This window comes from Phoca vitulina, unplaced genomic scaffold (assembly GCF_004348235.1).
Source record: "Phoca vitulina isolate PV1807 unplaced genomic scaffold, GSC_HSeal_1.0 scaffold29, whole genome shotgun sequence".
Lineage (NCBI taxonomy): Eukaryota > Metazoa > Chordata > Mammalia > Carnivora > Phocidae > Phoca > Phoca vitulina.
Window position 1 is genome coordinate 14,330,845 of NW_022589732.1, and position 14,556 is coordinate 14,345,400.

Sequence of the window (14,556 nt, forward strand, 5' to 3'; positions counted from 1 at the left end):
CCTTCGCCTTCTTTCCCTCCATGTGCAGATGAGCTTTGAACCGGGGTGGGGGAAGAGACTGGTAACTTGCTTTAGTCTAAGTTTCTCCCACTCCAGTGAGGCAGACAAAACAGAAAAATAAGGATGTTTATTAAGGACATTTCTAGCCCACAGCTAGGGCTCATACTTAGCTCTATGAGCCACTGTCCAGCCTCATCCCCATTCAATGTGAATGACATTAGGGAGGCTGGGCCACAGGTAGATCCCATTGATCCCACAGTAGGGGGTCCCTCCCATAGTCAGGTATAGATATACTGCTGAGGATGAAGAGGGAAATCATTGGATTATTATGTTCCTCTACACCCTGCCTGGACCCTTTCATTCCTGCCCACCTTCCAAGAACATGGGTCAAAGGTGCCTAGTACCGTGATGTAGGGTATCAAGGGAAGCCCCTTTATAAGACCCCAGAGCTATGGGAAAGGACTGCCCTTCCCTTCTCAGCCATCCCAGGCCTGGGGGCCACTGAGGTAGAAGGGGCAGGGGCTGGGCCACTCTTATCCCCCTTGTGGGCCCTGCTCTGGGCTCGCCCTTTAGCAAACTAGGGGGCTTTTGCTGGTACAGGAGGCCCGGACATCAGCCCAGACTGGAATGTTGCAGTTCTTCCCGAAGCCATGAGGGCACTGGCTGTCCAAGCCGGCTTAGCAGCTTCGACAGATCCAAATTGTGGTTCCGGAAAAAATCCGTAAGAAAAAGGCGGGACTAAGAGGAGAAAAATGGAGGCAGAAATGGTAAGGAGTGGGACAAGGATGAGATCTTAGAGGCAGAGAGGGATACCTTGTCCCAGGCTTTACTCACCTCAGTGTCCATATCTGGATACCTTCGGCCTTTGCTCTTGCCTAGACAGCGAGTCTTACCACCTTCAAGTCCCTGGCACCAGAATCCCTTCTCTTCATCAAACCTGCTCAACAGGAAGAGGCCACTGGTTGGCAGGGAGAAAGGAAATTCAAAACCCATAAATATACACTACCTCTCCCAACTCACAGGGACACATGTCTCTTCCAAACAGACATGGTCAACCTGCTTCCCCATTTCCCCCAGATTCCTCCTCCCCTGGGTCATACTCTCCCACCTGAGGGTCCGTGTGTAGTTCAGAAAGGGTGTGATACCCAGGAACTTCTGGATGCTCTCCATTGAGGCAGCTGGGTTGGTACGCAGCTCTTGCCCATCCACAATCAGCAACTAAAGGGACAGGGATGTGGTTCCCTCTGTATTCCTTAGAAGCCTCTAGGCTGAGGGGAAGAGGAGGGGAAGGGGGACCCCAACAAGGGCTACTGGGGGATCGTACCTGTCCAGAGGGGTAGTAAGTCAGCCAGCGCTGCAGATGGGTGGAATAGTAGCCAGGGACAAGACAGCGGTTCTGCAGGGAGCGAAGTGCCAGAGGGGCCTGAGAGGAGGCTGAAATCACCTGGTAGAAGGTATAATTCAGAGCAACTGGGTCTCCATGGGCTCGCTGGTGCTGAAGGACAAGGAACAGGAAGGGAAGGGATGGGTGATTTGACAGAATTATTCTGCCCTACTCTTGGTCTAGTGAATAAATAGCATAGGAATCCTTCCCCAAAGCAACTGGTTTAGTTTCCCTACCCTCTTGCTTTCTGTCTCTCTAGCAGTCACCACCTCCCTCACTTAAGCCCTAATGTATCCCTAGTTTCAGGCTCACCTGATACCAGGAGTAGGCCCTGTCAGCAGGGTTGGTGAGCACAGTTATGATCTTGGCTCGTGGCAAGAGGGCAGCCCCCCGACGTGGTACAACCTCTGAGTCAAAGTAGGTGGCACTTTTTTCAAACAGAAAGTCAGTGCTGGCATTGGAAGGGACAGGGAAGAAGTCCATGTACCTAGGAAGTAGTACAGACAAGAGGCAGAGAATTTGCAGAGTGAGCTGTGCTAGTGGAAGCTGGAATGGGGTATTTGGGGGGAAGGGAGTGTTCCTCTGAGAAGCATTCCAAGGGATCCCAGTCTCACCAATCAATGCCCTTGTGGTAATTAGGGCCGTTGAAGAACTGAATCTCCTCAAAGGTGCTGGGGCTAGGGAAGCTGCTAGTTACAGCTGGGTGCAGGCTCAGGAAGAAGTGAATAGCTGTGGTCCCTAAACGGGAGAGAGAGTCCAGACTATTGTGGGAAAGAAGCCATATCAACAACATGAACTTTAAGGAGGTGAGACAATAACTACTCTGGGTAGTAATATCTCCTTTGGACAAACTATAGTGAGAGAAGGAAAGACTAAGAGAGGCCGAGGGAAGGGTTAAAATAGTAGTTCTCAGCCTTGACTGCATCAGAATCACTTGCGGATCTTAAAAACAAAACACACACACACACACACACACACTCACTTGCGGATCTTAAAAACAAAACACACACACACACACAGACACAGACACCCCCCCCCCCCCCCCCCCCCCCCCCCCCCCCCCCGATGATCCTGATGCACCACCAGAATTAAGAATCACTGTCTCTGGATTAAGGAGGGGTGGGCATGAGAAGGGAGTTCTTTGACCAAAGAACCTTTTGGATTTAAGGCAGGGGAAGAGAAGTTAGCTAGGGATGATTCACCTGTCTTCTGGGGTCCCACAATCAGGAACTTGGGGAGCCGATCACAGGTTTTCTCCTTGGACCAGATATCTTTGTGCCTCTTGTCATCACAGGGATTCTGAAGGTGAGGCAAAAAATCAGATGCCTAATCTTTTCTTCAACCCTTCCCACCCTCATCCTGTCTCTCTGGTCAGCCTGAGCTCCATCCATACCTGCCAAAGAGGGCTCCGCTCTTGAGGGAACAGTTCAAAGTACTTTTGTGCGAGAGGGACGGGAGGAAGGGTCTGTAGGCGCAGCCGTGTCCAGCACTGGAGGAAGCGCACCAGGCTCTCAAAGGTATACAGGCCCAGCCGATCATTTCCATAATTGGACAGATGGGTCATAAAAATGCTGATCTGCAAAGGGGTGCCTGCATGTCAGAAGCGGAGAGCCTACCCCACCTCAGAATCAGGCTTGGTGCACAAAGGTCCCAGCCTACATACACTTTGGCTCTCTAGTCTTCTAGCCCTTCCTCTCAGCACCTTACCGGATTTAGCAGCACTGTCAGAAAGAGCTCTCCACCTCGGATGCTCCGGTCTAGTTCACGAGAGCCTCCAGGATATTCATTATAGAAGATTGTGTGAGTGAAGAGGCCACACGTCTGCCGTGGCAGTACCTAGAAGAAGAGGGTAAAAGAAAGAGACAGATGAGATTTGAAAGGCGAATGAAAAGTAGATAAGGGACAAAAGTCCTACAGCATTAGAATTCCCTGGGTTTGCAGAGGACTGTCTTGAGTTATACCAATAAAACTTACTATGTGCATGATGCCTTTTTACCCCTCTACCCCCTATTACGTGAACTTGTACTAGTAGTTGACAGGACACAGGTCAATGCAGGTTGGTGGCTATCTATAAACATAGGAGTTTGATTCAAGTTTGTATCGGGGGTCCCTCACCATAATGCCATTGTGAATGAAGCCACGGCGGTAGCGGGCAGGGCGGAGATGGGGATACTCCTCAGTGCTGGTCACCTGGATGCCCCACACAGATTTCCAGGCCTCATAGAGCTGCGTGTGGATGGGGTATACACCCGAGTGGTGGGGGGCCACAGCATACCCCAGATCCGTGGGAATCCCATGCTCCTGGGAATGGCATAGACTCTCACCAGGACCTGGTGAGGTTCAGGGAGTAGAGGGTAAAGAGGGTGGGGATGCCTCCACAGAAAGAAAAATGGACAGGGTAGGGAAAGGGCACCCCATTAGGGGAAGGTTGAAAAGGAACCATTATCTCTGAGAAAAGTAAGGGGAAGAGATCCAAGGGTCTCACCAGAGCGAACTGTTTGTTGAGCCTCATCTGGTCAGCCAGCACGGAGCGGTTGTGGAACAGGTGTGGCTGCATGTGGCTCCACATGTGGGGGAACCACCAGAACTCTCTGCGGTGCTTCAGCAGCATGTCGTCCCCCGCATCCTCCTCCTCCGTCCCTATGATCACACACTGACCACTGACCACAGCCAGTCGGGCCACGTGCCCTCCTCTGTTCTGTAACAACACTGACCACCTTCCATCCTCGGGACAAGATTGCTGACCTCTGCCTACCTAAGCCTATTTGCCCCCCTGCTAACCTAAATTCATATCCACCGCTAGCTCCTCACAGCATTTTGACCCCACGCCCTGACCGTTGTCTCCAACTTGTTTGCCCAGGAAGATGAACAGTGAAGGGACAGATCAAACTAAGCTTGATATTCTGAGGGAGCAGGAGAATACACTCACCGGTATGATAGAACTTGCCCGAGAAGCCCAAGTTGAAGGTGAAGTTGGGCACTAAGGTCCTGAGTTTGTTCTGGGTGGTCAACAGAGCCTGGGAAGGGTAGCAGGAACATGAGAAATCATGAGAGCAGACTGAGCAGGAGAAAAATGAAAAGTAATATTCTCCCAGACTGAAAAGGGCAGGGATTAATACCTATGACAAGCTCAGAGTCAAGGGAGTCTGATAGGACAGAGCTTGAAACAGCTTCTGAGGAAAGAAATTTGAGTCAGGAAAAAGACTGACCTCAACATCAGCCACCTTCATGCGGGTACCTTCCTTGCCCACAAAGATGTCATCGATGTCTACCAAGATGTAGCGGTCAAGGTCGAGGCAGAGGCGCTTGCCGGTGAGGTACGCAACAGCATCAACAAAAACAAGTTTGTGGAGCCAGAAGGAAAGGCCATGGCCAAAGAGCACCCGCTGGATGCCATCATGAAGCCCCAGGTCCTGTATGACAGTGGGAAGCCGGGTCCGGCGAGGCACCGGTGCTGGCATAGGGGGCTCAGCTGGCCGAAGGCTGGCAAGAAGCACTGGTTCATATGTGCTATGATTGGATTGGAAGATGGTCCAGTCATCACCCGGCAGTGGCCCAGGTTCCAGGCGGCTGGGGCGTGTGAGATGCAGGAGGGGGGCAGAAGGATTCACTTGGTAGTCCTGGAGCCCGAGATTTGAGTGTAGGAAAAGGGGAAAGCCCTTGAGCTGGGCACTCAGTAGGCTATGTTCATGGGCTCGGAAAAAGCCAATGATGCCCACTCCATACTCCACACAGTACCGGTCTAGCAGTTCCCGACTCCAGGCATCCAGGTTGACATACTTGAGCAGGTTTTCATAAATGACCAAGACATAGCGGCCACGGGTATGATCGGTCAGTGTGGGCATGTCCCCTCGGCCAGGTGCTAGCTCAGTGCTATAACGAAAACGACTAGACTCCAAGATGGCCACAATCTCCTGCCCCAGCTGTGAGTATGCACTCTCCACAAACACAAGGACCACAGGTTCAGTTCGCACTGTCTCTGGTGGCCTGGGGGGCCGTGGTGGGACTGGAGGACGTACAGGGCCAGGGCCAGCTGCCCCACCACTGCTGCAGTCTCCCAAGGGCAGGGGCAAGGGTTCCTTGGCCTTGGGGCTGGTGGACACGTAGTAAGCCAGGAAGCCCATGGAGCCCAGACTGAAAGCAATCAGCAGCAGTATGAGGCGGTGCAGTTCCAGCTGCCGAGCTGGGCGTACCACCTTCCACAGCTTGAGCATGGCGGGGAAGGGGAGGCAGGGAAGGGGAAGCAGGGATGGGGACTACCTCAGGGGATGGGAGGTATGAGTTCTATAGGCTGGGGCTCTCTCAGGAGGGTAGAAAGATAGAAAAACGAGGGAAAAGGATTTCCTCAGGGTCAGTTCCCTGAAAAGTTGGAGTCAAGTCCCCTTATTTTAGGGTAGGGGAGTTAGAAGGGGCAATAAGGGGCAACTGGACAGAGTCCATTGGTCTCAGGTCACCATGGCCCCCTGGTCCATGGCTTCAGGATGCAGATCTAGCCAGGCTCCACTCTCGGTCCTGCTGAGCTCCTCACATCAGAGGTCAACAAAGTTCATAATCTCTGCTCTCACTATTTGTAAGACAGAGAAATCAAGGGTTACTTCTCCACCTGAAAGTGTATCATTAATCCATTCCCCTCTTCACCCATCTCTCTTACCTCCTGCTCACAGGATGACTTGTTCTCCAAAAAAAAAAGCTCCTGTAGAAGAACACCACAATCTGAGTCTCATACCTTCACTTCACAGCTTGTTCCCTTTCTTGGAATACTGTCTAAAGTCTCCTTCCTGAGCTAAGTTCTGAGCTAGAGCAGTATATTCAAGGGTTGGAAGGGAACAAATCTCCCATGAGCAGGAGACCAAACAGCCCAGGAGGCTGAAAATGAACCTGCTCTGAAAGAAGTTCCCAGCCCACGACTGAGCAGTTGGTCAGCCAGCAGGAGCTCTGGTCAGCCTGGGAGGAAGGGACGGAAAGCCCCACAAGTCCCGTGCTCCAACGAAATATCAGATAAGAGGAAACTCATGAGTCTGTTAATCTTCCTCATCAATCAAACCCACCATCACAAGCTAAAAGCACTAACGAACTTGTGGTCAGGAGGACACTATGGTGGGGGGAGCTGAAGAGGCAAGAGAAATGCTGCTAGCTAATCATTCAATTCACTTCCAAACCCAGAACCTGGGGACTCTCTTTTCCGTGGCTTGTGAAAAATTACTCAACCCTTGCCCTTCACCTCACCTGCACCAATGTGGGAGAGATGATAAAAATGTAGCCCCAGGGCAGGCCACATCACTGGGGTCTGAGATAAGCCGGAGAACTGAGTCCAGAGTCTCTCTCCCTATCACTTTAGTTTTCCTTCCTAACTTAGCCTCGGTGATACTATATCCCATCACTGAACAGCTCAGAAAGGTCCTGAGCTAGCCTGTGGAGACATGAGGGATTGAATCCCATTACAAAAACAGAGCAAACTGAATGGGGCTGGATGAGAGCAACAGGAGCTTAAGTCATATCCAACCAATAAGAGAGGGGTAAGGACAGTGTGATCAGAAAACAGTTTCAGGGAGACCTAATTCTGGAGACTGCTTTCTTCAATAGATAGACCGCTTCTAGAAGCTTTATCGTTGCTCTCTCCAGCTTAGCCATTCTTAGGAAGGCCAGTGACTGGCAATCCCTCTCTACTACCCCCTCCCAGACACACACATCTCAGGGGTGATTAGGCAGAGACAGGGTTCCTCAGAATTGGGAGAGACAATTTAAGAACAGCTCAGCTTTGGCCTGGGTCAAATGAACTGATGTGAAAAGAAAGCTGGGAGAGGATCAAAATGGTGATGGCAAGGGGTGAATCCTAAGAGTTAAAGGAAACTCTTGAGGGGAAACACAGTAGTGAGAAGTCATCACTGAGGTGAAGTGGACACTCAGGGTGTCTCACCCCTTAATGTTAAGAATAATGTAAATAATCACTGAGAGCTTACTCTTTGTCAGACACTCTTCTAAGAGCTTTCCATATATTTAATGCTCACATCAGCCCTGGGAGGTAGGTAAGAGGTAGAGACTATTATTATCCCCATTTTACATATGAGTAATCTGGCGTCCAGAGAAGCTTAATAACTTGCCCAGGATCACACAGCTCAGTCAGTGGAGGAACTGGGATTCAAAGTCAGGCCTGTCACGCTCCACAGCCGGTGCTCTTAAACCACTGCATGTTGGCTTCACACCTAGAAGAAGCAGCAGTATTCAGGGAAGGGGTGCTGAGGGAGCTGTCGGCGTAGAGAGCGGGGTGGGAGAGGAACACGGCGTAGGGGTGCTGTACGCGTGGGCAGCGGCGGGAGGTTTCTGGGGCGGAAAGCAAAGGGGTCACCCAGGCTCGGGCTGGGCGACAGCACCAGTGATAGAGACCGGGGAAGGTGGGGCTGGGGGCCCCGCGCGGGGAGACGAGCGGTGCAGCCGCCGTGGGAGGAGGGGGTACCGAGCCGCGACACGGGAATGCGGGGCGGGGGGGGGCTGTCACGGATGGAGGGTCCCTGCTGAGGGGGGACATGGGGTCACAGGTGGATATGAAGGGAGCGCCGGATGGGGACGCGCTGAGGAGAGCCTGGGGTGACATCGAGGCAGGCGTTGGGCTGGGAGAGCCCGGAGGGGAGGGGGAGCCCCGTCCTGAGGGCAGTGAGGCCACTACAAGGGAGGCTAGTGGAAGGGACGCAGGACAGGGGCGCTCTGGGCCGCACTGGGGGCCGCCCAGGACAACCCCGCGGGTGGTTATGGTGGCAACACTGAGGGGAAGTCTGTGAGGGGAGGAACTGCGGGCGACCGTGGGTGGGGGGGCCACACTCTGAGTGGGGGTGGTTACCCTCAAGGGCGGCTCACCCGGCGGACTAGGCAGCGTCCCCGCTGGCCCCGGGCTCCGCCGCGTCCCGGGGCTGCCCGGCTTCCCAGCTCTCGGGGCCTCGGGCCGCGTCGCGGCGGCTCCGCCATCTCCGAGCGAACACTCTGCCGCAGCCGGGCCCAACCACCGCTCCCACCCGGGGGGGGGAGGCGGCGCGCTGCCGCTCGCGGCGCCCGCTCAGGTCCCCGCGGAGTCCGGGCCTCGCAGCCGCACCGCCGAGGTGCCGGGCAGCCGAACCGTTCTCCGCAGCGCTCTGTCAAGCCTCGGCCTCGGAGACGCCGGGCTGCGCGCCCCGCCCGCAGAGGCGCACCCCCCCCCGTTCCCGCCCGGTGGCACAGTCTGGCGAGCGTCGGGCGCCGCGACTCCCGGGGCAGGGGCGGGCCCAGGCTGCGGGCTGGTCCACTCAAGCCCGGCGGAGGGGGAGGCCGAGTCGGCCCACTGAGGGGCGAGGGGGGCGGGGCAGCCCTTGACGCGGGCGGGGCTCGGGGGCGGGGCGAGACCCCTGGCCCACCAGCGACGGGCCGGCAGCTTTCCTCCCCACCCCGAACTCGCCTCTGCAGCCCGGTGGGCTGGTTGGAGGCTGATGAGTTTATGAGGAAGTTTTCTTCTAAAATGAGCCCCAAGGGAGTGGGAGAAGCTACATCTCTCCATCTGAAGCTTTGTAACTCAGGAGGCTAAACTCAAGCCTTTGGCCATCAGCCTCCAACAGCAGTAACACAATGGACTGTTTAAAGGTTATTTTATTAAATATCTTCAGTTCAAGGTTTCATTGTAACAAAGCTAGGAAGGGTCTACCAACATTCAGAACAAACACTAACTATTTTTAAATTATTTCTATGTCATCATGCAAAAATTCTGCATCAAATGCCTTCCATTTCCTGTTTAAAAGGTGATTTTTTTTTTTTTTTTAATAGTCTATTGTCTATAGATGCTGACATTAGCCCCAGAACAGGAGTAAGAATGCTAAGAAGTGGGGCTGGAGCAGCCATATGAAGCTATGGGTCTTAATGAACTCTAAGACCATTTGTCTTCAAGCCAGCAAAACCAAACCCTGTGGTGAAGGCGTCTGCGTGCTGGTACTGCAGGCTGCAGGGCAAGAAAGGGCTAGGCCCAGGGGCTGAGGCATGCAGGAGGTGCTCAGAGGAGCCTGGCTGAACCCAAGCACCAGCACCTGTGTGTCTGCTCTCTTCTCAGCTGGCTCCAAGGTAAACCTGTAGCTTTGCCTCTTCTCCCAGCTCCTGTGCCTCCTGAAGGTAGGTAGTCCAGGAAGCTGGGGTTTACCCACCGTTCCCCCAATAGTGCAGATATTTGTGCAGGTAAGTCTGCACAGTTGTTTTAGGGAAACCAAGGCCATGACCAATTGCTCCTCCATTATCTTCTCTGCTATCTGCTTACAGTATAGATCTTTCCCTCCTGGAATGGAACTCCTTGAGCACAGAGAGGGACAATGAATGTAGGAGCCTTGGCTCTGGACACCTCTTTTGGGTACATGCAGGTGGTGTGTGGGGGTGATGCCCATGCAGATTGTCCAGCAGTAAGTCATATACTTCAGTTGGTCAGTAGAGAGGCCTCTTTAAAGAGAACACCTCTTCTTGCCAGAGCAGTCAGGTCAATCTCAAAGACAGGAAAAGAGATGGACGTGCAGCAAGGGAAGAGTAAGAAGGGAGGCAGTCCTGAGGGCAGCCTGAATGCATAGAAACAACCATCAGCTCAATCCTGCTGCCTCACTCCTCCCATCCCACAGGGGCACTTGGCAGAGGGCCCAGGCCCAGATGAGGGTCAGCACGGGGACCACCACCATGAAAAGGCAAGACGAAGATGGTCCAAATCAGCACAGAAACAGAACTGCCAAAGGCAGCAAGGGGAGCCCTGATCAGGGCCTGGCTCTCTCCTTGCTAAGTTATAAGAAAACAAACACAAAGCAAAGCAGCAACCCCTCCCTCTTCCCAGCTGCAGGTATTGGGCCTCAATATCAGGGCCCACGTGCATTGTGCATCCTATAGAAATGGATGAGTGAGTACATGTCAGACTAACACGAGGTTTCTCATCAGCTTTGTAGCGGACACACTTCTGCAGCACCAATTCTCTTCCCTTCTACGCTAAATGGAACAGTACAGCAACGTCCAGGCCCTCAGTCCCGAGGCCACTGCTTCTCAGCTGCCTCCACAGCAGGCTGGGAGCTCTGCGTTCTCTTCCAAGTAGGTCTGATGGCCACGATGTTCTCATCAGCCTCATTCTAGGCGCTATGCAAGTTCAGAAGAAGTCCATTCCTAGACCTGGGGCAGGCAGGCCACCTCAGGGGCTGCAATCACATCACAGCCCCCAAAGCTCCGTCAAGAGTTCTTGCCTGGTCCCCTGAGTCCACAGAGGCCAGAGGCTGAGCTCACCTCTTCAGGGCTGGTGGGTGAGCCGGCTGCTCATGCCAGGATGGGTGTCACACGAACTCCTGCCTTCTTCCCAGCCCAAGGGCTATCGGTAGTTTTAAAACGCATCATGGTATGGATTCCATTTTTTTTTTTTTAAACAATCTTTTTTCTTTTTTTTCTTAAATGTAAAAAACACCTCGGTACAGCAGAGACAGACACGAAGGGCGGGCGGGAGGGCTGCATGCAGGGGCGTGCATTGGCTGCTGCCGCTTTGTAATTTAATTGTTTAAACCTCAAACGAACAGGACTGCCGCTGTCACTCAGGCCCTCCAGAGCCTCTGGCTGCGAAGGTTTGACCTCCGGCTGGGATCTCCTAATGCCCCTGTCAAAGAGGACAGACGTGGTAACAGAACAAAGGACAATAAGCACACAGATGAGTTCCAGGGATTTCAACACACGATACACGTGGCCAAGTCTGCCTGAGAAGGTGGAGGATGGGGGAGAAGCTAGCATTTAAATATAACATCGGGGGCGCCTGGGTGGCTCAGTTGTTAAGCGTCTGCCTTCGGCTCGGGTCATGATCCCGGGGACCTGGGATCAAGCCCCGCCATCGGGCTCCCTGCTCAGCGGGAAGCCTGCTTCTCCCTCTCCCACTCCCCCTGCTTGTGTTCCCTCTCTCGCTGTGTCTCTCTGTCAAATAAATAAATAAAATTTAAAAATAAATAAATAAATAAATATAACATCGCTTCACATTTGCTGAGCAAATGCTTCACTTATGAGTATCTTATTTAATCCTCAACTCAGTGAGGTAGGTTGCCCTCTCTCTCTCTCTTTTGACAGCTAAGGAAACTGAGGCTTAGGGTAGGGAAGTAACCTGTCCAAAGTCGCTCAACTTGGAGTCCTGGGGCCAGACACAAGTCTGTCTGATGGCTTCTGCCACTCCTCTGGGATGGTCCACGTCTCCTCCCCCAGTGCCACTTTTCAACCTCCTCTTCCTCCTCTGATCCCATCTGTCCCCTTCCTCACCCCCCCTACCAGGTGCACCTGTGGCTGAGCTCACTGCAGCGGTGCAGCAGGGGCTCCTGAGCAGTGATAGTGGACATTGAGCCACTTGCCATCCCGGCGGTGCCAGACCCGGGTCTCCTCCGACTGGCTGGTGCGAGGCCGACCCTGCCCATCGATGTACTGGGTGAGGCGGATGTAGGCGATGCAAGCTGCGTCCTCCCCGATCACGTGGACGTGCGGGTTCAGGATGGTGGTGTGGATGGGCTTGCTGTTCTTGGACAGAACTGCAGGGGGCAAGGCAGAGTGCGGGAGGTAGGAGGGCGTCAGGCCTGAGCACAGATTTCCCTCCCCGCCTGCACTTCAGGTCTCACCCTCTCTCCAGCAGCCATTCAGGGAGTCTCTAAGTCCCCCACACACCAGAGGCCAGGAAATCCCAGAACATTAGTCTCAGTTATCCAAAAGGAAGAAAGAGGTGGAGAACAATGATAATAGCAACTGCTACTTTAATCAGACATTGTGCTGGGGGTTTTTACATACATAAGCTATATTTCTTGGTCAATACGATTATCTTTATTGTAAGATGATGAAACAGGTTCAAGGACGTTAAGTAATTTGCTCAAATCACACAACATTTGAACTCAGGACCATATGACTCTTCACTAAAGCCTAAGATCTTTCCACTCTTCCAGGCTGATGTTTAGATTTCCTAAGGGTTGGCTTGTCCCTAACTGGCTGCAGAGCAAAATCAAGAGCTTAAGATTTCAAAGTGCATTTGTGATTTAGAAAGAAAAAACCAAAAACGTCCAAAGTTAAAATAGAATCACCAAAGCACCAAGCTCAGGAGATCCCCAGGGTTCTCAGGTTTCTCTGGGGGAAAGGTAAAAGAAGTTGTGTTACCATTATCATGAACACGGCAGATTGTGTGGCTTTTAATGAGATTCACATTTTAATTCATTTCAAATGTGGGACAGGGGCTACCTGAGACCCTCCCTAGGGCTTCTATAAACTCTGAAGCTGCTTCTGGCTAATAGCATTACTTAGATAGCCAAGGGTTTACATTTGCAGCTGAGACATGAAGAGGTTGGTAGTTAGTAGAGAAAACAGTGACAAAATAAAACAGAACTCGGGGCAGGATGGGGAAGGCCTAGGATAATGTAGGAAAGAAAAGAAAAAAAAAAATAGGGAGGAGGAGGGTGCTAGAGAGTGGAAAGAAAGATAGGAGGAGGTGGTGATTCATCTTCTTATCCCCTGGGACTTCCACGAACTGTCCAGAGTACACAGCCCCTCAGCCAGGACTGTCTCCCTCCACATTCAGGAGGGACCCAAGCCACAGCTTCTGATCTCACAAATCACCTACAGTGCCCTGCTACTTGCTTGTACATTCTTATCCTGGTTTTACTTTCCTCTACTGTGAAACCTGTAGATAAAGAGCTTCATTATTACTTGCTGACATCTCAACCTGATCTCAGTGGTTTCCAGTCTTTGCGGAAAGAGGTGAGGCTGAATGGAATAGTGACCCTGATTGTGAAACCAGTTCTGCCACAAAGCTGCTGCAGAATGAAGGGGCACGTGGGGCTCTGGAGCAGGTCCTTCCAAGGTGTCAGTTTAAGACCATCCTCGGGGTACAAGGAGGCAAACACATAGACCAGGGTGCAGCCAAGCAGGTCAAACAAGGGAAAAGCGGGCAACGGGGAAGAGGAGAAGGTGAGCAGGGACAGAGGCAAAGGGGGTGAAGGGGCAGGCAGGAGTATATCAGCAGCACGAACCCACTCACGATTCTCAAAGTAAAACTTATGGAAATCCATCCCCTCCACGAGGTTACCAAGGGCCTCAGGCTCAAAGGAAGTGAGGCCTGGATCGCAAATCTTCCTGCAGAAAGAAAAGCAGCCTGTCAGTCTCCTACAGGGGTGACTTGTCTTGTTTTCTTGTCAGTGGCATCTGTCCTGCAGCAGGTTAGCTGTGGGCTAGGCCTGACAAGATGGCTAAGATCTTAGGAGGTGCGGGGTACTATCACAGGGTATCTACCTGGGAGAGATCCCAGCCCAAGGGCCTGGTGTTTAATTCCGGCACTATGCCCAAGGCCCAGCTTTCCCTTTTCCCAGGGTCCAAGTTGATTTTGGGAAGGAGGGAAGGCCTCAAGAGATGACTTGGGTCACAAGGAAATGGGTCTCTACTCACGTGTAGGCTTCAAAGTCCCCATTGTTGATGGCCTCAATCAGTTGTTCTGTGATCTTAATGATCTCCTGTTTTCGCACTGTGGGGGGAAAAACCCAGCAATTTACCTGCATGGAACTGGGGAGCTCCCAAGTGACAGAGCCCTCCCCAATCCTTCAGAGAATCCCCTGTGATCTCTGTGACAAAGATAACCCTCTTCCCTGTCTTGAACATTAAGGCCCTCTGCAGGAAGAGTGAGCCCACTTTTCTCTTCATTCCTTCTCTGTTGTCCTGTAGAGCTAACAGCCCCCTCCTCCCAAAGCCCACCCATTAGGTATGGTTCTCTGGCCTTTGTCTCCCTCTCCATCAACAACCAGGATGCAGAAAACACTCCTGTCTTTTACAGTTGAGGAGCCTGGCCATCATTAATACTCTGCCCAGACTCCGTGTATCCCATCCCCAGCACGTTCAGCCTCTCTAAGAAGCATCTCCTGATATGGCTATCTCCACCACCTGCTTACTTCTCTCACCTGAAGGGGCTCAGTCAGGTCTCAATTACCACCACCACCACACCACCCCTAGCCCTCACTCAGTGGTCCAGAACCTAGCCCTGGGCAACAGCCAGCCTGAGAGCAGAACCTAGCCAGGGATGAGGGCTCTGAAAGGATGAACGGAGCCCTGGGATGGATGCTTAATTCTCTTCACCCTGCTCATCTCCTCCACAGGGCTTTTCTGGGATAAAGGATCTTGGAACTATAAACATTCTTTTTAAGTGG

General features: G+C 52.6%; 2 protein-coding genes across 20 annotated transcripts in view; both read right to left on the reverse strand.

Moving 5' to 3' along the window:
- Nucleotides 1–5: 5 nt before the first annotated feature.
- NDST2 (N-deacetylase and N-sulfotransferase 2) lies at nucleotides 6–8,494 on the reverse strand. Of its 5 annotated transcripts, XM_032423621.1 has the most exons (16): nucleotides 8,237–8,492; nucleotides 7,345–7,587; nucleotides 6,036–6,077; nucleotides 4,594–5,948; nucleotides 4,314–4,401; nucleotides 3,870–4,024; nucleotides 3,500–3,685; nucleotides 3,092–3,220; nucleotides 2,778–2,960; nucleotides 2,587–2,683; nucleotides 1,999–2,122; nucleotides 1,697–1,871; nucleotides 1,325–1,495; nucleotides 1,109–1,218; nucleotides 835–937; nucleotides 6–738 (listed from the first exon to the last, which is right to left on the reverse strand). In XM_032423621.1, the coding sequence occupies exons 4-16, from the start codon at nucleotides 5,596–5,598 to the stop codon at nucleotides 613–615; spliced, it is 2,652 nt and encodes an 883-aa protein (XP_032279512.1). In that variant the 5' UTR covers nucleotides 5,599–5,948; nucleotides 6,036–6,077; nucleotides 7,345–7,587; nucleotides 8,237–8,492; the 3' UTR covers nucleotides 6–612. The 5 variants fall into 5 exon arrangements, with proteins under 5 accessions (XP_032279512.1, XP_032279516.1, XP_032279514.1 ...); XM_032423625.1 differs by having other exon boundaries at nucleotides 1,146–1,218; nucleotides 6,036–7,587; nucleotides 8,237–8,494; XM_032423623.1 differs by having other exon boundaries at nucleotides 3,500–3,610; nucleotides 6,036–7,587; nucleotides 8,237–8,493.
- Nucleotides 8,495–8,977: 483 nt separating this feature from the next.
- Nucleotides 8,978–14,556, reverse strand: part of CAMK2G (calcium/calmodulin dependent protein kinase II gamma) — a 54,638-nt gene continuing 49,059 nt past the window's right edge. For 13 of the 15 annotated variants that reach the window (XM_032423586.1, XM_032423575.1, XM_032423579.1 and 10 more), the window contains 4 exons: nucleotides 13,805–13,880; nucleotides 13,401–13,495; nucleotides 11,666–11,910; nucleotides 8,978–11,003 (listed from right to left, as the gene is read on the reverse strand). In XM_032423586.1, the coding sequence (XP_032279477.1) occupies nucleotides 11,678–11,910; nucleotides 13,401–13,495; nucleotides 13,805–13,880 (404 nt within the window). In that variant the 3' untranslated portion in view covers nucleotides 8,978–11,003; nucleotides 11,666–11,677. Of the gene's footprint in view, nucleotides 11,004–11,665; nucleotides 11,911–13,400; nucleotides 13,496–13,804; nucleotides 13,881–14,556 lie in introns of those variants that run through there. The other 2 variants (XM_032423587.1, XM_032423588.1) reach the window with 2 other exon arrangements.